At 40.1% G+C, this 18,647-nt stretch overlaps 1 protein-coding gene across 1 annotated transcript in view; it reads right to left on the reverse strand.

Moving 5' to 3' along the window:
• sli (slit guidance ligand) overlaps positions 1–18,647 on the reverse strand; it is a 38,754-nt gene that overhangs the window by 11,683 nt on the left and 8,424 nt on the right. The window contains exons 8-22 of the mRNA XM_011499843.1: positions 18,496–18,567; positions 17,786–17,857; positions 17,605–17,676; positions 17,201–17,344; positions 16,090–16,253; positions 11,868–12,018; positions 11,418–11,564; positions 10,998–11,069; positions 10,817–10,888; positions 10,496–10,659; positions 6,022–6,223; positions 5,629–5,700; positions 5,476–5,547; positions 3,657–3,728; positions 3,415–3,578 (exon numbers count right to left, since the gene is read on the reverse strand). Coding sequence (XP_011498145.1) covers positions 3,415–3,578; positions 3,657–3,728; positions 5,476–5,547; positions 5,629–5,700; positions 6,022–6,223; positions 10,496–10,659; positions 10,817–10,888; positions 10,998–11,069; positions 11,418–11,564; positions 11,868–12,018; positions 16,090–16,253; positions 17,201–17,344; positions 17,605–17,676; positions 17,786–17,857; positions 18,496–18,567 — 1,712 coding nt within the window. The remainder of the gene's footprint in view (positions 1–3,414; positions 3,579–3,656; positions 3,729–5,475; positions 5,548–5,628; positions 5,701–6,021; positions 6,224–10,495; positions 10,660–10,816; positions 10,889–10,997; positions 11,070–11,417; positions 11,565–11,867; positions 12,019–16,089; positions 16,254–17,200; positions 17,345–17,604; positions 17,677–17,785; positions 17,858–18,495; positions 18,568–18,647) is intronic.

Consider the following 18,647-nt stretch of genomic DNA (forward strand, 5'->3'; position numbering starts at 1 on the left):
CCTACATGCGACTGTTTCCTTGATTAGTTAGCTCGTTCCCTCCCTCGCCATTGCCGCAAGTAGTAGTTTCTCATCGGGGGGCTTGCGTACGTACCAGTTTTTATAGATTTCGGACAGAAATTCGATATTGGCAACATGCGACCACCTCTTTAAAAAGTAAACGAAAGTTAAAAATACAATAGAGCGAGCGTGCCGTTAAGAACACCCGTGCACCGCAACAAATCGACTAATATCCGCAAACGCAGCCATTTGTGTGTAATAAGGATTTCTTTCATTGTAAGCGCGTTATTATACTTGCTCAATCGCGATAACAATTTGAGTGCCTTACGTGAGTTATCCTAATTGTTTCGCTAGTGACTTGATGTGCACGCGTGACTCGCCACATTAATGGCCGTTCGATAATAAAGTGATTGTAATTTGTACGGCTCGTCGTGAGACGCGGAAAGGCCAAGTGTATACGATATCGATAAAGTTGCGTATGTCATGGGGCCGCTCTCGTTCTTACGAACATTACATTAAAGCAAATCCATCTCGACAATTCCACATTGATTATCAATAACAACGCGTAAATTAGCTAAGCAGTCGATCGCTTGGGCAATTTCTTCTTGCATATCATAGCTTAATGCGCTCTTCCAACACACACTCGCCGACGTAATTAAAGCGAAAGCTAGTAGTCGTCGTAAATAACGAGGAGCAAAAGAATCACGTTCGCTCCATTGTTCCAAGTGGCCGGGACAAAAACGAAGGAGCAAAAGAACAATCTGCGCACAGGCGTCATTCACGTCCGCGCGGGAAGCGGCAATAATTTTCCTCATTGTGCTCGCCACGCTTTATAGTTCTCCGCGCAACATCGCGATTGATTTATCAGCGCGGCTCTCCGAGCCTCATCGAAAAGTGCATTTATCGCGCGGCGAAACGAGCGCCGAGTGCCGGCATCGAGTGCCTTACCCTCTATCTTTCTCCCGTCCAATTGATTTAGGGTTCGGCGCACTTTGGCTGCCAACAATCGATGCGCCCTTTCTCGCGTCCGAGTCGATGGCCAATACTTTGCTTTCCTCATTATCGCGCACTGTAATCGCGCATGGCGGACGCCACGCGAGTCCACGACGACTCTCTAGCCGCGCGATATCTGCATTATTGACGGGGGTGGCGTAATTTTCCGTTGCATAATTCAGGCACTGTGAGGAGGCCGCCATGGCGAAAGGGCAGAGAGCGAGCCTCGTAAACGTCGGCCGAGGCCGTTTGAGGAAACGGGAATTTATTTTTACGGTGCCGGGCTTTTTTCTCGCCTTTTCTCGTCCCCTGCCTTTCTTTTGCTTTTCTTCTCCTTCTTTTTCTCTCCAGCAACGCGAGAGAGTGCCGAGGAGTCGAGCGTTACTTTCTCTCTCTCTCTCTCTCTCTCTCATCGGTCGTTTGCACTTTTCTCTCTAATAATTATGCACCTCTCTGTTTGTTTTGTCCCTAATAAAGTTCCCCTCCTCTCTTTTTTGCTCAATCGTTCATCCTTTCATCTTCTTCTCAGAGTACGAACAAACAAATAAAATCCCTTATCAAACGCTTTTATTTCTTGTTTTCAATATTCCTTATAAAGATATAACAAACATTTCGAATATTTTTTTGGCTGTAATTAGGAAATTTTTCGTCCAGACCACCCTGGAGCAAGGGCGCCAAATATTTTTTACTATTTGACTACGTGGGTAAATATTTATGACCGTATAATTTACTACCAAATTTTAATGAGCGTTATTAATTAAATGAATATGCGCGTACATGAGCGCGCGCGCATTCACATGTGAATGTCGTTCTTATGCGATTTGCATATAAATTAAAATAGAATAACACCGATAAAAAATAAAAAAATTTATTGTATTGTCGTAATTTATTATACACGCACCCTATATATCATATGGTTACGTGCATGATTCTATACGCGGATATAAAGTTCGTAGGGAATTTTATTCTCTGGTGGGATTTTGATTGATGTGTGCCTCTTTCAGCCGCTAGGATATATAGAAATTTAGTTGATTATAGTTATGAGAGAAAGAATTTTATTGGCGTAATTGCACTTATTTTTTAAACTCCAAGTATATTGACGTATCGCAGCCGATATAAAGAACGCAGCTACAAAACCTGTTATTTGCAGATAGTATAGAATGCCAGTTGTTACGAATCGAACATTCGAAATGCAATATACAGATATGCGTGAGCGTGCGCGCGCGTTCTCTGTATGTATATGTGTATGTATAAATATTTTGCCCTTCGCTTTTATCGACGATAAAATAGTATGTCAAGTAGTAAATGCAAAAAGGAATTGAAAATACTCAGGTATACAAAACGAGGTTATTCATAGTTTCTCTCTCTCTCTCTCTCTCACTCACTGTTTTTTTTGTCTTCGATGATTCTAATAAGCTTCATTGTTTTCTGCCTAAAGCGTAGTTTGTCAAAATCGGAGGATGACAATATTTTGCAATAAAATTTACGTAAATCAGTCAAAATGTATGTTAAGTAAGTGATAGCGATCAAGATACGTATCGCACCGTAATAATAAATTCCCATATAATTTAGTAATAAAAGTCACTCCCTTAAATGTAATAAACAATTTCACGTTTCGTACAATTTTTCCTTCTCGGCACTACTTGGAATAAAAGCTCAATCCCGGGTGCACATTCCAACATCAAAAAAAGAAAAAATCAACAAGTAAATAGCTCTAATCTAAAAAAAAAAAATAATAAAAAAAGTCTCCCTCTATTAAGACACAGAAAGGTGTAAAAATAAAACAAAAAACAACAAGAAAAAAATAAAAAAAAAACATAAGAAAAAATAAAATAAAATGAAGGAGTAACAAAAACCACCAGAAAAAAAGAAGCATCTAGAGAAGGAACTCGGAAGAAAAATAACGTAAAATCAAGAGAGAAATAGATGAGGCATTAAGCAACGTTGGATAATACAACTATGAAAAGAGAAAATAAAAGAATAAAAAATAAAAAAAGAAAGAACACAACTAGGCGCGCACTCTCTACATTTCTCCCATTGAAGCGAAACATCGATCTTTATGGGTAAACGAATGACTGCAGCTCGTACGGTCCTCGGCGCAATTTCGCTTTAATTGAACGCCTGCTTAAAGAAGCCGATGGGACTCATTTTGTAATTTGGATTTTTAGTCGTTCGGGACGCGGAGGCGACTGGTTGCCTTCGCAACAAATGAGGCTGCTCGGACCCACCGTGTTATTAGCAATTGAATCGAAAGTTCAAAGTCAGCGGACGGGAAGAGTACCGTTAGCGCATTTTCGGTCGTGCTGCGCTCGGATATCAGGGCGGGCAACTTAGATCATCGCCGACCGAGATTTTCGATAGAGAGTGCGCGCTGTAAGCAACAAGTCGAGAAAAGTAATGGGAAGAGCTTGTGATGCTTACTTTTGCACTGGAAGGAGCTGACGAGCGTGGTGAGGAGTAGCTTGTCCTTCATGGAGGCGGGCTCGGCGCACCGGGCGATCCCCGGCTCCATGTAGTCCCGTTTCACCCATTCGGCCAACCAGCGCATGTTGCAGTCGCAGTACAATGGGTTCGAGCCAAGGGCGCTAAACGGGTTCACATATCGGTTTGTTTAAATTGTGTACGCGCGACTTTGTCATGCGCTTCGTAATGTTTCTACTTACACGTGTGTGACGGATTTCAGATCCTCGAAGGCGCCCTCGGGTATGACCGATATGTCGTTGCCATGCAGCGATCTGAAACAGATCCAGCGTCCTTCATCTTGGCCGCAAAAAGTCACGCCATCCCCGTGAAATAGCGTGTGTCTTTGTTGGGCCGAGTCGATGCTTACGCGTCCCGTATCTGTGAATCGAGCGCTTTTGCTGCTGCACGCGAAATATATCGGTGCGGCCCCGTTTTCCCGTTGCGCGAGCACTCGGCTGCCCATCATCGAGCCGCTAAGTTCATCGTTCACACGTATTATTTCGAGGCAGAGCGTGATTATACGTGAGATAGATCCTGATTAGCGATTTCTCCTGATTGATAGCGATTACAACTGGCCACTGGTCCCTTCACGCGTTACGATGTCGTATTACTCGTCGCTGTATATTCAAACGCATTGGCCCGATCTTTTCTTATCAATTAAAATGAAAGAAAGTCCACTTGTCACGTTCAAGGGGCGCTTAAAATTTATGAGTTTGCCAATTATTATGTAGTTTAATAGGTTCTGGAGTGGGAGACGACGCCGACATTACATTGACGGCTGTGCTAATCTAAAGTTAAATCATTAACTTTAGCACCGCCAATGTCTGAGTCGAAATTGAATTAAATTCTACCGATGAGACATAAATAAAATTCGTTTACAGCTATGGCAAAGATTTTACCTAAAAATTTTCACCTCGAATGACAATCGCATGTTTACGTTACATTTTTAGCGCCGGTGAATGATTGACTGGACCGAGAATGATCGTAACTAATTAAATAAAGAGTCTTTGGTTTGTGCAAAATCCCAACTCCCAGCATTAATGATATGCTGCTACAAAAAAGCTTTAAGAGAAAATGAACCAAGTTTTCATCAAATTAACGAAAGAAATTATTTCAGGATAAAAGGCTGTTTTTTACCTCGCGTTCTAATAAATGCCTGCACGAATAAATAAATAAAGGATCGATTGACTTCTAATTGATGGCTTGGAATAAAAGTACAGCGTTTCAGGCGGTAATAACAATGGACTGAGGAATGCTGCCTTAATACATAAATTACTAGAACATTTATGTTCTATCCGCATGAATTAGCGCCTATACGTAACTTTGCAATTAATGCGGTATTTTCGAATTACAAGAAAATGCCCGAGCTGCCAATTAAAATATAAACGCGAATATCGGTAGGAATAATAAGAGTGGCTTTACAAACCGCAGCTGTGATAGCCATTCATAAATAAAATAAATAACAATAAAATAGCATATCGACAGCAACGACAATAACAGGAGAAAAAGAAACAATATGAAAAACAAAATAATAATAATAATAATAATAATAATAATAATAATAATAATAATAATAATGATAATAATAATAATGATAATAATGATAATAATAATAATAATAATAATAGTAATAGTAATAGTAATAGTAATAGTAATAGTAGTAGTAGTAGTAGCGATAATAACGAGCAAGGGGTAAGGAGCAAACCACGAGACGCGAGAAAAAAACTTAATTACTATGATCAGGTTAATGACGCGTTAGCGTAATAATGCATTGGGCACAAAGCCGCATAATTTCCCCCACGTTAAGGTCGAGGGTCGCATTTTTCCGTCGTCCCGGGGCACGAGTGCTACGCGCTTATTGAATCGGACGTAAGACGGGCGCAAAGTAACGTAACGTGGGGCTCGGCGTCGCGTTTAACCGCTTCGTCGTATCGGTTCCCCGTCGATCGCAAATGGAAAAGTCACCGGGAGCCGTTTAGGGGCAAACGAGCGTACGTCTAAGCAATATCCCATACGTACAGGATGCGGAGCGATTTGAGGCCGGCCAACGCCCCGCGCTGCACGCACTGGAGCTTATTGTAGCTGATGATCCTGCGAACAGAGGAGAATTAGAGTGCGGAGGTCGGGGAGCGGAGGTGGTGAGCGGACGCGGCTCCAGCCATCGATACTCACAGATGCGCCAGCTTCGTAAGGTTCCTGAATGTGTTATTGGATAGCATTCCAATCTGGTTGTTGCTCAAGTCCCTGCAAATCATAAAAGAGGCGTTGATCGGGTTGCGGGTCTCTCTCCCCATCGGGGGTCTTTAAGCGGGAGTCAACCGAACGCGCCCCGGCCATCATGCCCGGGCTATAAATAACGTCTAGTCTCCCCGTAGATGAACATCATTAATTATAAAAACAACAACGACAATGACGAGGACGACGACGATAAGAAAAATAAAAATACGAATACAAATATAAATTATAAAAACAACAAAAACAACAACAACGACAATAATAATAATAGTCATAATATTGATAGCGATAGTGGGGGCGTAAGGTTGGGTAGCGGTGACAGGAACTTACAGCCTGGTGAGGATGCCGAGGTGGGCGAGCCGCTCCGGCTGGATTGTCTTGATGTCGTTTACGTCGAGGTAGAGCTCCGTCGTCTCCGGCGGGATGCCACGCGGAATCTCCGTCAGCCTCGAGCGGGAGCAGCGGACCACCGAACCAGCGCAGCTGCATTGCGGGGGGCAGTAGTCGTCCCCGAGGCAACCGACACTGTCGCCTACGTGAAAGCTCATCAGTGTGAGACGGGCAAACAACCCCCGTGGCCCCGTCCAATCCCTCGGCGGAGGCTAATCGATAGTTGCACGGCCATCGCATTCCTATTTTATTAAACTATCGAGTGGCCCTCGCCGAGGATGCTTCTTAGTCCGGTAAATGGGTGAGATTGACGAATGAGGCGAGTGGTAGTGGCGAGGGGCGAGGAAGAGCTCCCGCCAGGGGGATTCATTTATTCTTGGCGGCTTTGCTCGCTTAATGTAACATGCGAATCGCGAGCGAGGGAGAGGCGCGTACGTGTCTCAACGAGCGCTTCGTGGTACTTGGCGGCGGGGCGATTAATATAGCGGCGGTAAAAGTGCATTTATTTAATGAAAGTTTAACGGACGCGGAACAAAGGAAGTGGAAAAAGTGCTGCGACTGTAGGGTTGTGCAGCGTTGGGCGTCGTTAGTTGGTCGATTTCCTTTACTTCTAGAATCCTCCTCGGCACTTTGCGCGAGCGGGAATCGTTGAACGGAGCCGCGCTAGGTGAATCGACCGAACCCTCAAATACATACATAACGCGCAATGGTATCTTTTAATGTAAATGTGTGGACTTTCAGTCATGCTGGGAATAATCGTTTTAATTACGTTGTAAAGTGGTGTTCAATGTTGAATCGGATACTAAGCGTCGATCAAACTTTATCAGCTCAATAGGTACTCGTAAAAGACCTAGGGATAGTCGTTTCTGTAAAGACGTCTCGTTCGATATATTACAAGTAATCAGAATTATTACAGCTTTAACAACGCGATTGGCGCGACACAAATGCGGACTTTCTAAAACCATACTCCGAAAGCTGTAATTTAATTCATAATCACTAAGGTATAAAATTTTCTAAGTCGAAAGATAGTATCCAATAAAGTTTGTTATTTATATATAAATTAGAATGGTCGTTCTTAAATTATCCTTACATACGAACTATTTTAATATATAAATTTAAATTAAGGATTAGGTTTGTCGTGGCTAGGATATAAAAGGATTAAACAAAATAATGCGAAATGAGCTCTATTTGGCGAATGTATCTTATAAGCTTTTGTTGAAATACATATGAATAAAATCTCGATTAAATGGATCGTTGGTTATAGCGTGCATGTGAGGCAAAAAAGTTTCCCTAAGTATTTTAAAATATCATAATAAATTTCTGGATAATTCGACGTAATCATTGAAAGCCTAAATCATAACATTCCCCCGCTATCCCCACCCCCAACCACCATTATTTACTAATTTATTTATTAATTTTTTGTTTAAGATAAATATTATGGCACGCAATTTTATCGTGAAATAATATCTAGAATTTCGGATTACGAGTATTCTCGACTCCTTAAGTAGACTCCTTAAGGATAAGGATTTGAATATTTTGCATACTTTCAAGCACCATGGTTTATTATAAAACAAAAACAAAAATAAAAAAAAATTTATCATTTACACGATTATTGCTGTTTTATAAAGGAGCGCAAAACAAAAGCAATCTATTTATAAGTCTATGATAAAAAGAAATACTCATCACATAATACTGTGTGGGAAAAACGTTTGATTTTTCTAGCGCGCAGTCTTGGTTAAATACTTTTCTGCGTCGGCCTTAACCACCGTCATACGAGCCTGTTGGTAGCATAGGAGAGGAGCAGGAGAATGAGGAGGAGGAGTAGGAGGAGAGAAAATGAACGTCAAAGCGACGTCAATATGTAGCGACACCGTTGCCTAGTTTGAGGTCGAAGTTTCGCGATGCGGAATGAGCTTTGAGGATAGATCGATGATTTACCACGACTGATCAATACGAATTGCACAAAAAGCTGGTTTAGAATCCGTATGTGGTTACCGTTTCGCTCGTATCTCTTTCACTGCTCTATAGCTTCCTTTTTCATTTGACTTCCCTCTCTGGTTTCGGCTTTGTTATACTGTTGGTTCGTTTAAGAAACGTTCGCTTTACATTTTATAAGCCGCTTGAGGCATTCGAATATTACTTTGAGGCCCCGACTAAATCTATACGAGTATTATTCGATTTAATATTGTGACTGTTAGTATCTTCCATTAAAGACAAAAGACAAAAGACCGTCTATGGGGATTTACAATGTTCGACTTTTGATGTACACTCTTCTTTGGCGAATTATGCAATTTATCATATCATAAAAAGAATACGTCATGAGCAACAACAATATGTTCTCATTTAAAATATTGTTTCCTTTGTCAATCAGCGAGCGCGCATTATTATTACACAACAAAAGCCGATGAATTTACAATATTTTTTTACTTATAAAAGCCTCATTATTATTTTATTCTTTTCTTCTTTTATGATTTATCTAATGTCTGTAAGGGTGAGTGTATAACAGCCAATGTGCTAAGTTAAATGCAATAAGCGCTCGCACGCATTGACACATACACGCAGCAGATAGATTTTATTTTCAGATACAGGGAATGAAAAAAACTCTCTCTTCCGTAAGACAAACGAGAACGAACATTTTATTCGATAAATGATCTTACTTAATAGACACGCAAACATTTTGAATGAAATGAATTGAATTTTAAGACTGTGCATTCCATAAAATTGATTTGTAATGTGAAACTGATGTCGAAATATTTTACGTAAAGAACTTGAATTGAAAATTATATTCGCTATTAATTGAAATATGCCTAATTAAAAATAGAAAGTTGTTTAGCAACATTTTTCATAGTCATTGGTATATATATCAAATAATTCATAAATACATAAAATACTATTCCCTATCTAATGACCGTAGATTGCAGAAGTAAATTACATTTATTTTCTCGTGTCTCCATTAAATTAAATATACATATTAATCTAATTATGTTTGCTTTATGACATTGTCAAACATTATGTACAATCATAAAGTTCCTTATGATTTTTCCACGTGTCGCGGAAGTAAAAGTTTGTCACTTTCATTAATCATCGGCCGTCGCGTTCTTAAGACTTGTATAATTTCGTTATCTCATAAGTGATTCTCGGCAAATATCCCGACCAATAGCCGAAAATTTTAGCTCAATCATGAATAATCTCATCCACCGTGGCGAGTGTGCACGACAAGTTTATTTGCAGAAACGTTGACGCGAATGCATTACCGGCCATGTAATTATCTGCAATTATCGCCGAAAATTTCGCGATAATAAGCGATTTTATCAGCGCGCGTCCCGCAATGCATAGAGCCGTTTGATTTTCCATAAATTATGTAAATTGCCAGCGCGACCACTCGGCCGGAGGACATTAAAAAGAAAAAGAAACAAAAAAAAAAAAAAAACAAAAAAAAAAAGAAAAAAAAAGAAAAAAAAAAAAAAAAAAAAAAAAAAACAACAAAATAATAACTTCCAAGCGCAAGCGCGTACGACTAAAAAATTCTGGATAATCGGGGAGAGCGTCGGTGGGATTTTCGCTTGCGCAGCTCACCGATTACGGTGACGCGGGGAATATCTTGTATGTGGGACAAGAAAATAATATTACCTCCAATTAAATGAAATCGTTATTGTATACGTACTGCTGACTTGGGATCTCTGTAATTCTAAATAATTTACAGGATTTCTCTTATCGTTAAGGGGTTGGTTGATTTAATAAGCCACGGCATAATGCGCCTTACATTTACTGAACTTTGAATTTCTAATGCAAACCGCACTGCGGTCACTCTATCTATAAGTGCCCACGACCATTAGGTCATATAATTTTGTAATAAATATTTTACGACAGATTAATACCTCGACTCGGAGATAGTCGTTGGAAGCTTCCGTAGCGAATAAATAATCGAGTTGGAAAATTATGACGTTCTGAGGTACTGAGCTTACTGGTGCTCGTAGCAATTTTGTACCGCGTATTTAATTGTAAGTATACGAAGGGGTATAGACAGCTTGTAAGCAAAAATTGCACAGCACAATACGCAGTTATTTCATTTATTCCTTTAAATGTATTGAAAATGTAAAGGCCCGGGGCATCGCGGGATATGAAAGAATTTAATGCTCGAAAGGGCTTGCGAATTACGAAACAAAGGAGCGCGCGCGTGTACACATTGACTAAAAGCCTGCTTTCGCCAGCTGAAGTTCCCGACGTTCTTATCTCTCGAAGAAAAGTGCTGCCGAAGATTGTCATCGACAAAGTAAATAGGAGTTTTTTTTATACGAGTAAAATGCCAGCTCTCCTCCCGGCTCCCCCTCGCCCCTATCGCGCGTCGTCACCGTGTCGGCGACCGAATCAGCGCGCTCGTTCATTAAGCGAAGCACCCGATATGTCAACTCACTGTTACACTTGAACTCGTGGCGTGGAATGTCGTTGATAGCCGCATCCTTGAGTCGCGGCGGGTCGTGGCAATGTCCGCTGAGCGTGACGGTTTCGCGCTTCTTTAGCCACTCGGCGAGCCAGGACAAGTGACAGTTGCACGACAGCGGATTGCCCTGGATGTTTCTGGAATCGCAGCAGACGCGATGGAATGAAAAATTATCTCTCCTTATAAAGGGAGACGTACGGTCGACCGCTCCTGGCTATTGCGAGGGCGGAAAACCGATACGCTCGCACGCGCGAACAGATAGGAGCTTAACGAGCCCGACCAACTGATACTTACATAGAATGCAAGTGCGGCAAATTGTCGAAGGAGCCTGGCATCATGCATGTGATCGCGTTACCCTGGAGATTCCTAGGAACAGAAAAAGAATGTGACGCTCCGGGAGCTCGTCGATGATAGTCGCAGGAGGAAGCGATATTGGGCGGAAATCGCTCTACGCATTTGGGACATTTGTACTCACAGGCTTTTGAGGCTCGTTAAGCCGTTGAACATCTTCGTGTGTACTTCTCGGAGCTTGTTATCGGACAAAAGGCTGAAAGTTCAATTTGCTTTTTTATTGCAACGTCAACATTGAGGAGCGATGCTATTATCTGAATTTGTATTACTACTATTAAGTTTAACGACATATTACAGCTGACTAGGTCTTTTCTATCGAAAGGCGTACTTTGGCAAAATAATGGATTGGAAAGAAGCGACATTAGCCTCCCAATAGTCCTGTTTTCATTTTTTTTTACTTTTTTCTCACTTGTTTCTGTTTTCATTTTTTTTTCTTTCTTTCTTTTTTTTTTTTTTTTACAAGCATAATAATTATTCGCTACTTGCTTATTCTAATGAAATTTATGCCGTTGCGCTGTAATCGATGTCGCGTGGACATACTCACATGTCTGTCAATTTCTGCGCTCCATCGAACGCCGACGCTTCTATGCGTGAAATCTTGTTGCCCCTAAGATCCAAGTGCTGGAGCTCCGGGAGTTTTTCAAAAATCCCTTCAGCCTTGATTTTATCAATCGCATTATTTTTCAGTAATCTGTTACGAAGCAAGAGATTAATAGTTAAGTCAGATAAGTGCTCCGCCGAATTTCGCTCGTAAAAACTATCTCCCAAGTATTTAAATGTATTAGGCTTGAAATGAAATTAGCAACAAATGTGAAAACAATTTTCAGGTTCAGGCATTAATGAATCTTATTCGCGAGATTATCTGGATTAATTGGAATCGAATGACCGAAACTTATTGTGCAGCACTTTTCAAAACTTTAACGCTGGTGAACTAGAAAAAGTCCTCGAAAAAGATAAATAATTGAAGAGAATTCGAAGGCTAAAAATGACTTACAATGTTGATGTGTAAAGAGGCAGATCCTTGGGAATGGACGTCAGTTTTTTATTTGAGCAATCTATGGTAGCTCCGTTGCAGATGCAAGTTGAAGGGCAGGGTCCTGGTAAAATGCATTCGCCCGCACGTTTCGTCAAAACTTCTTCGTCACCTTTTTATATAGAAAAATTGATAGACCAGATTAAAAGTCGTAATGTTAGTCGAAAGTTTTGTCACATTTTCAAAATAAGACAAGGCCTAATTAGATGGTTGAAAGAGTTGGTTAACGTCAGGAATTTTGGATGTGAGCGAGCGAATTCTTGCCAGGTCAATGCATTATCCGCGAGCACTCATTATATTGTTCTTGTTATTCTGCTCTTCAATTAAAATTATGATGCAGCTTAGGTTATTATTATAGCTTATCAATTTTCATATTAAATACCCAATCTATTGTTCCAACGTAATGGTTAAAGAATAATGCACAACTAATATTTTTAAGGATTTTATCAATAATGTTTTTTTTTTTTTTTTTTTTTTTTTTTTTTTTTTTTCAAGCATACTAAAGCATGTTTAAGAATAAATATCGCATAATTGTTTAATGGTCTTAAAGCATTATTTAATCGACTTTAATTATCAATGTAAGTCCGTAACGTTATGCATAGAATAATTATGTAATAAAAGAATAATTATTAATTTATCTAGGCCATTTAAATTTAATGTGCAAATTATTTCATACCGACTTCGTTACGTTATTATTAATAACAAAGTATTAGCAATTAATAATAAATAGCGCAAGAGTTAAAAATACGAGTTTTTATAGAGCATAATGCATGTTAAAAATCGCAATTCAAATGCAAACATTGCAAAAGTGATATCTCCATGGTCTAAGTGCGATATTCAAAAAGCTTAAATTATTTAATCGAAAACTATTTTTACAGCTTGTGAAATACACCAGAAAGGTATAAGCTCTTTGAAGCCCGAGAACATAAATCACAGATTATTTCTCTCTCTCTCTCTCTCTCTCTCTTGCTGAGCTCCTTAGCGTGACGAAAGAAAGCCATCGCCCATTTTAAGCAAAAGTAACGAAAAAAATAAGAAGAAAAGAAAAGAGAAGAGCAGAAAGAAGAAATGAAAATAAAATTTTTTCACTGAATTTCTCAATTCCAAATGAGCAATTCATGGTATTACGATATGATTTAAATTCAACCATTAGACGATAAATTTATGTTATTGGTAGAAACAATAAGCATGTCCAGGAATAAAATATATAGTGTTGGAATGATTTATGTATCGAAAGAAGCAAATTAAAATCGATATTAACTTTTTTATGGCGTTATAAAAATATATTAAGGAAATTTTAGGTTAATTTATTATTGGTTGCATAGAAATAATAAATTATGCATTAAAACTAATCCATAAAATCCAATGAATATTCAGTGAAATAACATTTCTTAAATGAAATTATTAATCACGTTTTATGTTTTTCTTTCTCTTTTTAATCTTTTTGCCAAAAAGCTGTTTTTAAAATGAAATTTAAATAATAGATTATATATTTCATAAAACACTTTAAATGCGTAATAATAAAATTTAAAAAGTACTTGATTATAGTCCGCAGCTGGAATGTTTCGAGTGTGTTTAATTTATTTTCCATATTTGTAAAACGAGTAAGTAATTAGAATTTCAATTAATTATTAAAATTTTATAATATTTGTTGAGAATTTGTAATTACATAAGCTATTACATGATGTAAATATATAATGAGTGAGTGACCAATCAAAGGTTTTTTTTTCTTTTTTTTTTTTTTTTTGTTGTTCTTTCTTTCGAAACATAGTAAATTTAATTTATTTAATACAATTATTTACGTATTATGGAAATGTAATATTAATGTAAAAGAAAAGTAAATGCACAAAATTATAATGCCATACAATCTCTTGGTTACGTTCATCTCATTCAATAAATTTGTAAAAAATGTGGTATGAAATATTTTTTTGAACTCACTGATTTATGAACATGAGTCTCTTTATGGAAAATTTATAACTTCAAAGTGTAAATAAATAGCCGTCTACATTCCAAAATAAAAATGGACAAATTAGTCTTTATAAAACGATTAATAAGTGTCGGAGAATTCGTCATTTAAAAATCGGCTCTAATTTCAGTTAAGACGCAAGCATTAATTCCCTCAGATAATACAACAAGGCAGAATTTCCAATCGATTAAATCGGGGAATACGATACGATGGCAGACGAAATGCTCATAAACAGTGCCAAAATCAGGCTGAAATATAGAAAAATTAATTTACGAGGCGAGTTCTTGAGTAGGGTAAGGCTGAATTATAGATACATAATATTAGCACATAATACACAGTTCACAGCGGCATTTTTCAACAGGGAGCCTTTGGTCATTTTGCTTCGAGTCTCACGCAAATAATATTAATAAATACGCAGAGCGCCTCTGTTTTCTCTCGAAGCATAAACCCTGAACGAGGCCCATTAAAAAACGCTAGGAGTTATAAAAATAAGATTTGCATCGGCGCGCCGCATAATGCTGAGAATATCGAGAGCCCGAAGATAAATACACCTTGCGGAGGCCAGGGCAGGTTAGTCTCGAGCGGCCACATGTGGACCGACGTTCATTAATGCGCGCTTTAAAGTTTCAAGAGACGCGTATGACAAAGTGATTTCGTACGACAACAACCCCGAGGCCGGGCGCGAATACACGAGCTGCGAACCCGAGGCGATAGCCGCTTTCAACGAGCCTGGATTATAATCCGAATAGGTCGCAGCGATTGGGAAATTTATGGCTAATTTCTCGCTGGCAAATCATCCCTACGCTCCTTAGGACATTTACTTGTGCGCATAATTGCCAGCGCGGAGGGCCCATTTATAATAGGAGTCTGGATTATGACTCAGCCGGACGATTGGATGGAAAGCCGAGATGAAAGCTCGTGCGCGTGAGTATCGCGAAAAACTTATGGCTTTTGTACGTACTTTGGCTCTTTATTCAGACGACGGCCCTCCACGTTATACGATACCGCGCGTCTCTCCTCTTACTTTTTCGCGTGCTTTTAATTTCCACTCCTCCCACCTCTCTCACTTGTTCTTTACGTGACTCTTTATAAAGACGCTCGTTGTTTTGTATAAAATCGTAGCGGAGAAAAGGGAAAATTTCTTGAATTACGCATTAAAGCAATTGGATTGGAATAATTTTGAATTAGCATATTCATTAAGAATTTCAAGGGGAATTATCTTACTCGCTAGTCCGGCAACCCAGGTGGTAAATCGGTATTATTTAGCTCAATGTTGGCTTTAAAATGGAGAAAACAGTCAAATGATTGTATGCATGGATGTATGCCGTTATCCACTATGATAAATGACTCTTGGGTATTGATCGGTCGGAAGGATGACAAGAGAACCTATTAAAATAGTACTCATAAATTGTCAGTTGGATGAATGATGGTAGCCTAGATTTTTACGAATCGTTAACAAATTCTTCGTTACATAGCGTAATCAGCTCTACCAAAGATGAAAGCTACGTCGGGGTGGCGAGATGGTGGCGGGAGAGTGAGACGGGGCGGGGCGGGGCGGGGCGGGGGGGAGGGGGGGGGGGGGGGGGGAGGGAGGGGAGTGACCCTCTCAATAAGAGCGTGAATTGAAAAATTTTAATATGTATTATGATTATGCGGGAAGCCGGTATTGACATTTCACTCGTCGAAAGCTACGCGGCTGCGGAGCACATACCGTGCATTACCGCTTGAGATAATGATGATAATGATGATAATGATGATAATGATGATAATGATGATGATGATGATGATGATGACGATGATGATGATGATGATGTTAATGATGATGATTATCGGCTCCCAACGCATTGCCCAAAACGCATCGCAGAGACAATGGGAAAACTTGAAGGAGGAGCTCTCGTTTATCAGTTACTTCGTCAGTGGATGAGAGCCGTGGAATGTAGACGGCGAATAATCATCTATGCGAAGAAAAATAAAAAGAAAGAAAGAGGAATTCGCCGTGTCAAGACCGCGAGAGGAAGAGACGAGATTGCGTCCATAAAAAGCCGTGGGTGCAAAAAATCGAGAGAGCCCGAGAGAGCGGAGATACCTCGTGGGTGTCGCATTTCAGGATCCCATTCCTCAAAATCTCCATCCTCACCACTCGCGTTAATCTTAGCGCGACTCGCTCAGGAAAGGGACTGGGGTCAAAGGGTATAGAGTAACGAAGTTCGTGCTTACCCTTACATTTGAATTTTTCGTCCCGCATGTTGTCGATGCGCCGTTTACCGGCCCTCTTGGGGGACTCGCACCTCGCGCCCGACGTCTCGATCGGGTTCTTGTGCAGGTACTCGCTTAGCCAACGTAGATTGCAGTCGCAAATGAAGGGGTTCCTCGCCAGGTGCCTGGGCATTTCATTGTTTTGTGCTTCTGTATGTTCGCGATTCCAACTCCGGCCCCTTCCCGTCATCCACCCCCCGCCCCCACCACCCGGGGCCACAATAAAGCTCGCGCGTTCGCTCGCGGCTTTTTTCGCTCTTTCGGAAATTACGGGTAGCCGATGCTTTTTACGGCAGTGGCGGCCAATATCGACCGATTTAAATGTTAAATGCTGCTCAAAGAGACGTTAAATTGCGTTCTCGTGGTGAAATGCGCGGGAACGAGCGCTCGCGCGTGATTAGGGAGCGATATTGCCGATTTTTTCCTTTTTCTTCCTTTCATTTTTTTTTTTTTTTTTTTTTTTTTTTTTTTTTTGGTATGTACCGATAAAGCGCGGAGCTCGCCCCGTGCGCTGTGTGCGACTATTTTTTCATTCGAAAAATAGCCGAAGGAAGGGGTTTGTTGGAGTAATGCTTTTATGTATATCCGTGTGTTGCGCAGTGTTTCGTTTGTCGTTGATTGTTCATCTCTGGGATCGTCCGCCGTTATTAAAATGTCAAGCGCCGTTTTGTACGCCGACATTGATTATGCGAGTGTGCAGTTAGTTGTTGAATAAAATTAAAAATGACCGACTGATTTATCGATTATTTAACATTTTAATGTTTGAGCAGAATTAAGAAACGACCCGGCGAACCGCATAAATTCGGCAAACAGGCTCGGAAAAAGAAGTACCGCTTATTCGAAAATTTATATTGCATTTCACTTAAACCGAGATGAACAAAATAATGTGTAACTGCGTATATGTAAATGCAAAGTTTACGAGCCTCCGCAGAGGCGATAAAAATGTACAATCTAATGATTTGTTGAAAATAAACGTGTAGTATTGTATAACGCAGCGGGCAAAGCTTTAAAAATGTCGCTCTCGCACTTTTTCCGATTTCGGTTCGTGATACCGTACAACTACAATACTTACAGGGTTTTGATGTTCCGGAGATTGGCGAATGTTCCGTTACTCAGAGACTTGATGTTGTTGTCGTAAAGTGATAAAAGCGCTAGGTTCGTAAGATCGCGAAATAAGTCCGTGCGTATGCACGATATTTCGTTGGCATTTAATAATCTGAAAAGGTTTGACATTGCGATGAGTGGTGACTAAATGCTTCGACTAAGCCCGTAGATTTTTAATTTTCCGAATAACTTCACTGGGCGAAAAAATTGTGAAAGGGGCGGGGAAAGGGGTGGGCACGGGTTGGGAGGGGTGCGGGGATGGGGAGGAGAATTATTATTATTTTTCTCATTTAAGGAAAGGCGATAAATCATGTTCTTGGCAATGATAGCGAAAGTGAAATTAAACGGTTTCATTATGAAGTCGACACTTACAGAAGCTGCAAATTCGTTAGGCCTTGGAAAATTCCGTTGGGCAGCTCGGTAATTTTATTACCATACAGCACGCTAGTATTGAAAGTTAATTTATTAAAGGATGTTTCGTGTTAATAATTGAATGTTAAATGCTTTGTTTTACGACGGGATAATGTATTGGAAATGCGAATGCGGTACGTACAGTGATTCGAGGAACTTGAGACCGTGGAAGGCATCAGCGGCCACCTTACGGATCTTATTGTTGCTTAAATCGCTGAAACGAGAAGATAAAAATGAGCCATTTAGTATCGTACGCGGAATTATGCGCTCATTAATGCTAATACATTTTCAAATGTATTTTCGGGCCAATGTAATAACGCTTTCCCGTGCGTCGCAGAGCGTATAAGCTTGTAGAAAAATTGCTTAACAAATGAGGAAATTAACTGTAAAGCTATCCATCCCCTCTCCCATATACAACTACCATGAACATGCGCGCGCGTACCCTGGAGGAACATTATAAAAAGACTATTGGCATTAATTTGTAACCAGTTATATAATGACATGCGCTCAGCTAGTTTTATAAGTTTTCGTAATATTAATGGGAATGGCAGCTAAATCGCGCGTTACTCCCCTCAAAATTACAAATTCCCGACAAAATGGAATCTAATTATAAACTTCCTTAATTGAATGAGAAAAAATAAAGCAGAGCCCATTAGTCCGGTAATTTGGCAATTACCAGGGGCCATGAATGACGCGGTGTACAAAATTTGGATCTCTCCCCCGTCCCTTAACCTCCCTCATTTCCCCTTAAATTACGATGCAGCGGAGGTGCAGCGCGTAAACGCTTGGGTTTTGTCCACCGCGCGAAAGAAACAGGACTCTCCTGGCATACAACGAAATGATCGAACTCACATTCTTCGCAGCTTCCTGTAAGGTGAGAAGGCCTTGGTGGGAATCTCGGTGATGCCGTTCTGCTCGAGTCGCCTGCAAAATTCAAAGCAGAGGTGCGCGCACACACGTGCGCTTAGAGAGCGAAGAGAAAAGGAGGAGGAAGACTTGGCGCC

Source organism: Ceratosolen solmsi, unplaced genomic scaffold (genome assembly GCF_000503995.2).
Source record: "Ceratosolen solmsi marchali unplaced genomic scaffold, CerSol_1.0 scaffold35, whole genome shotgun sequence".
Classification (NCBI taxonomy): Eukaryota; Metazoa; Arthropoda; class Insecta; order Hymenoptera; family Agaonidae; genus Ceratosolen; species Ceratosolen solmsi.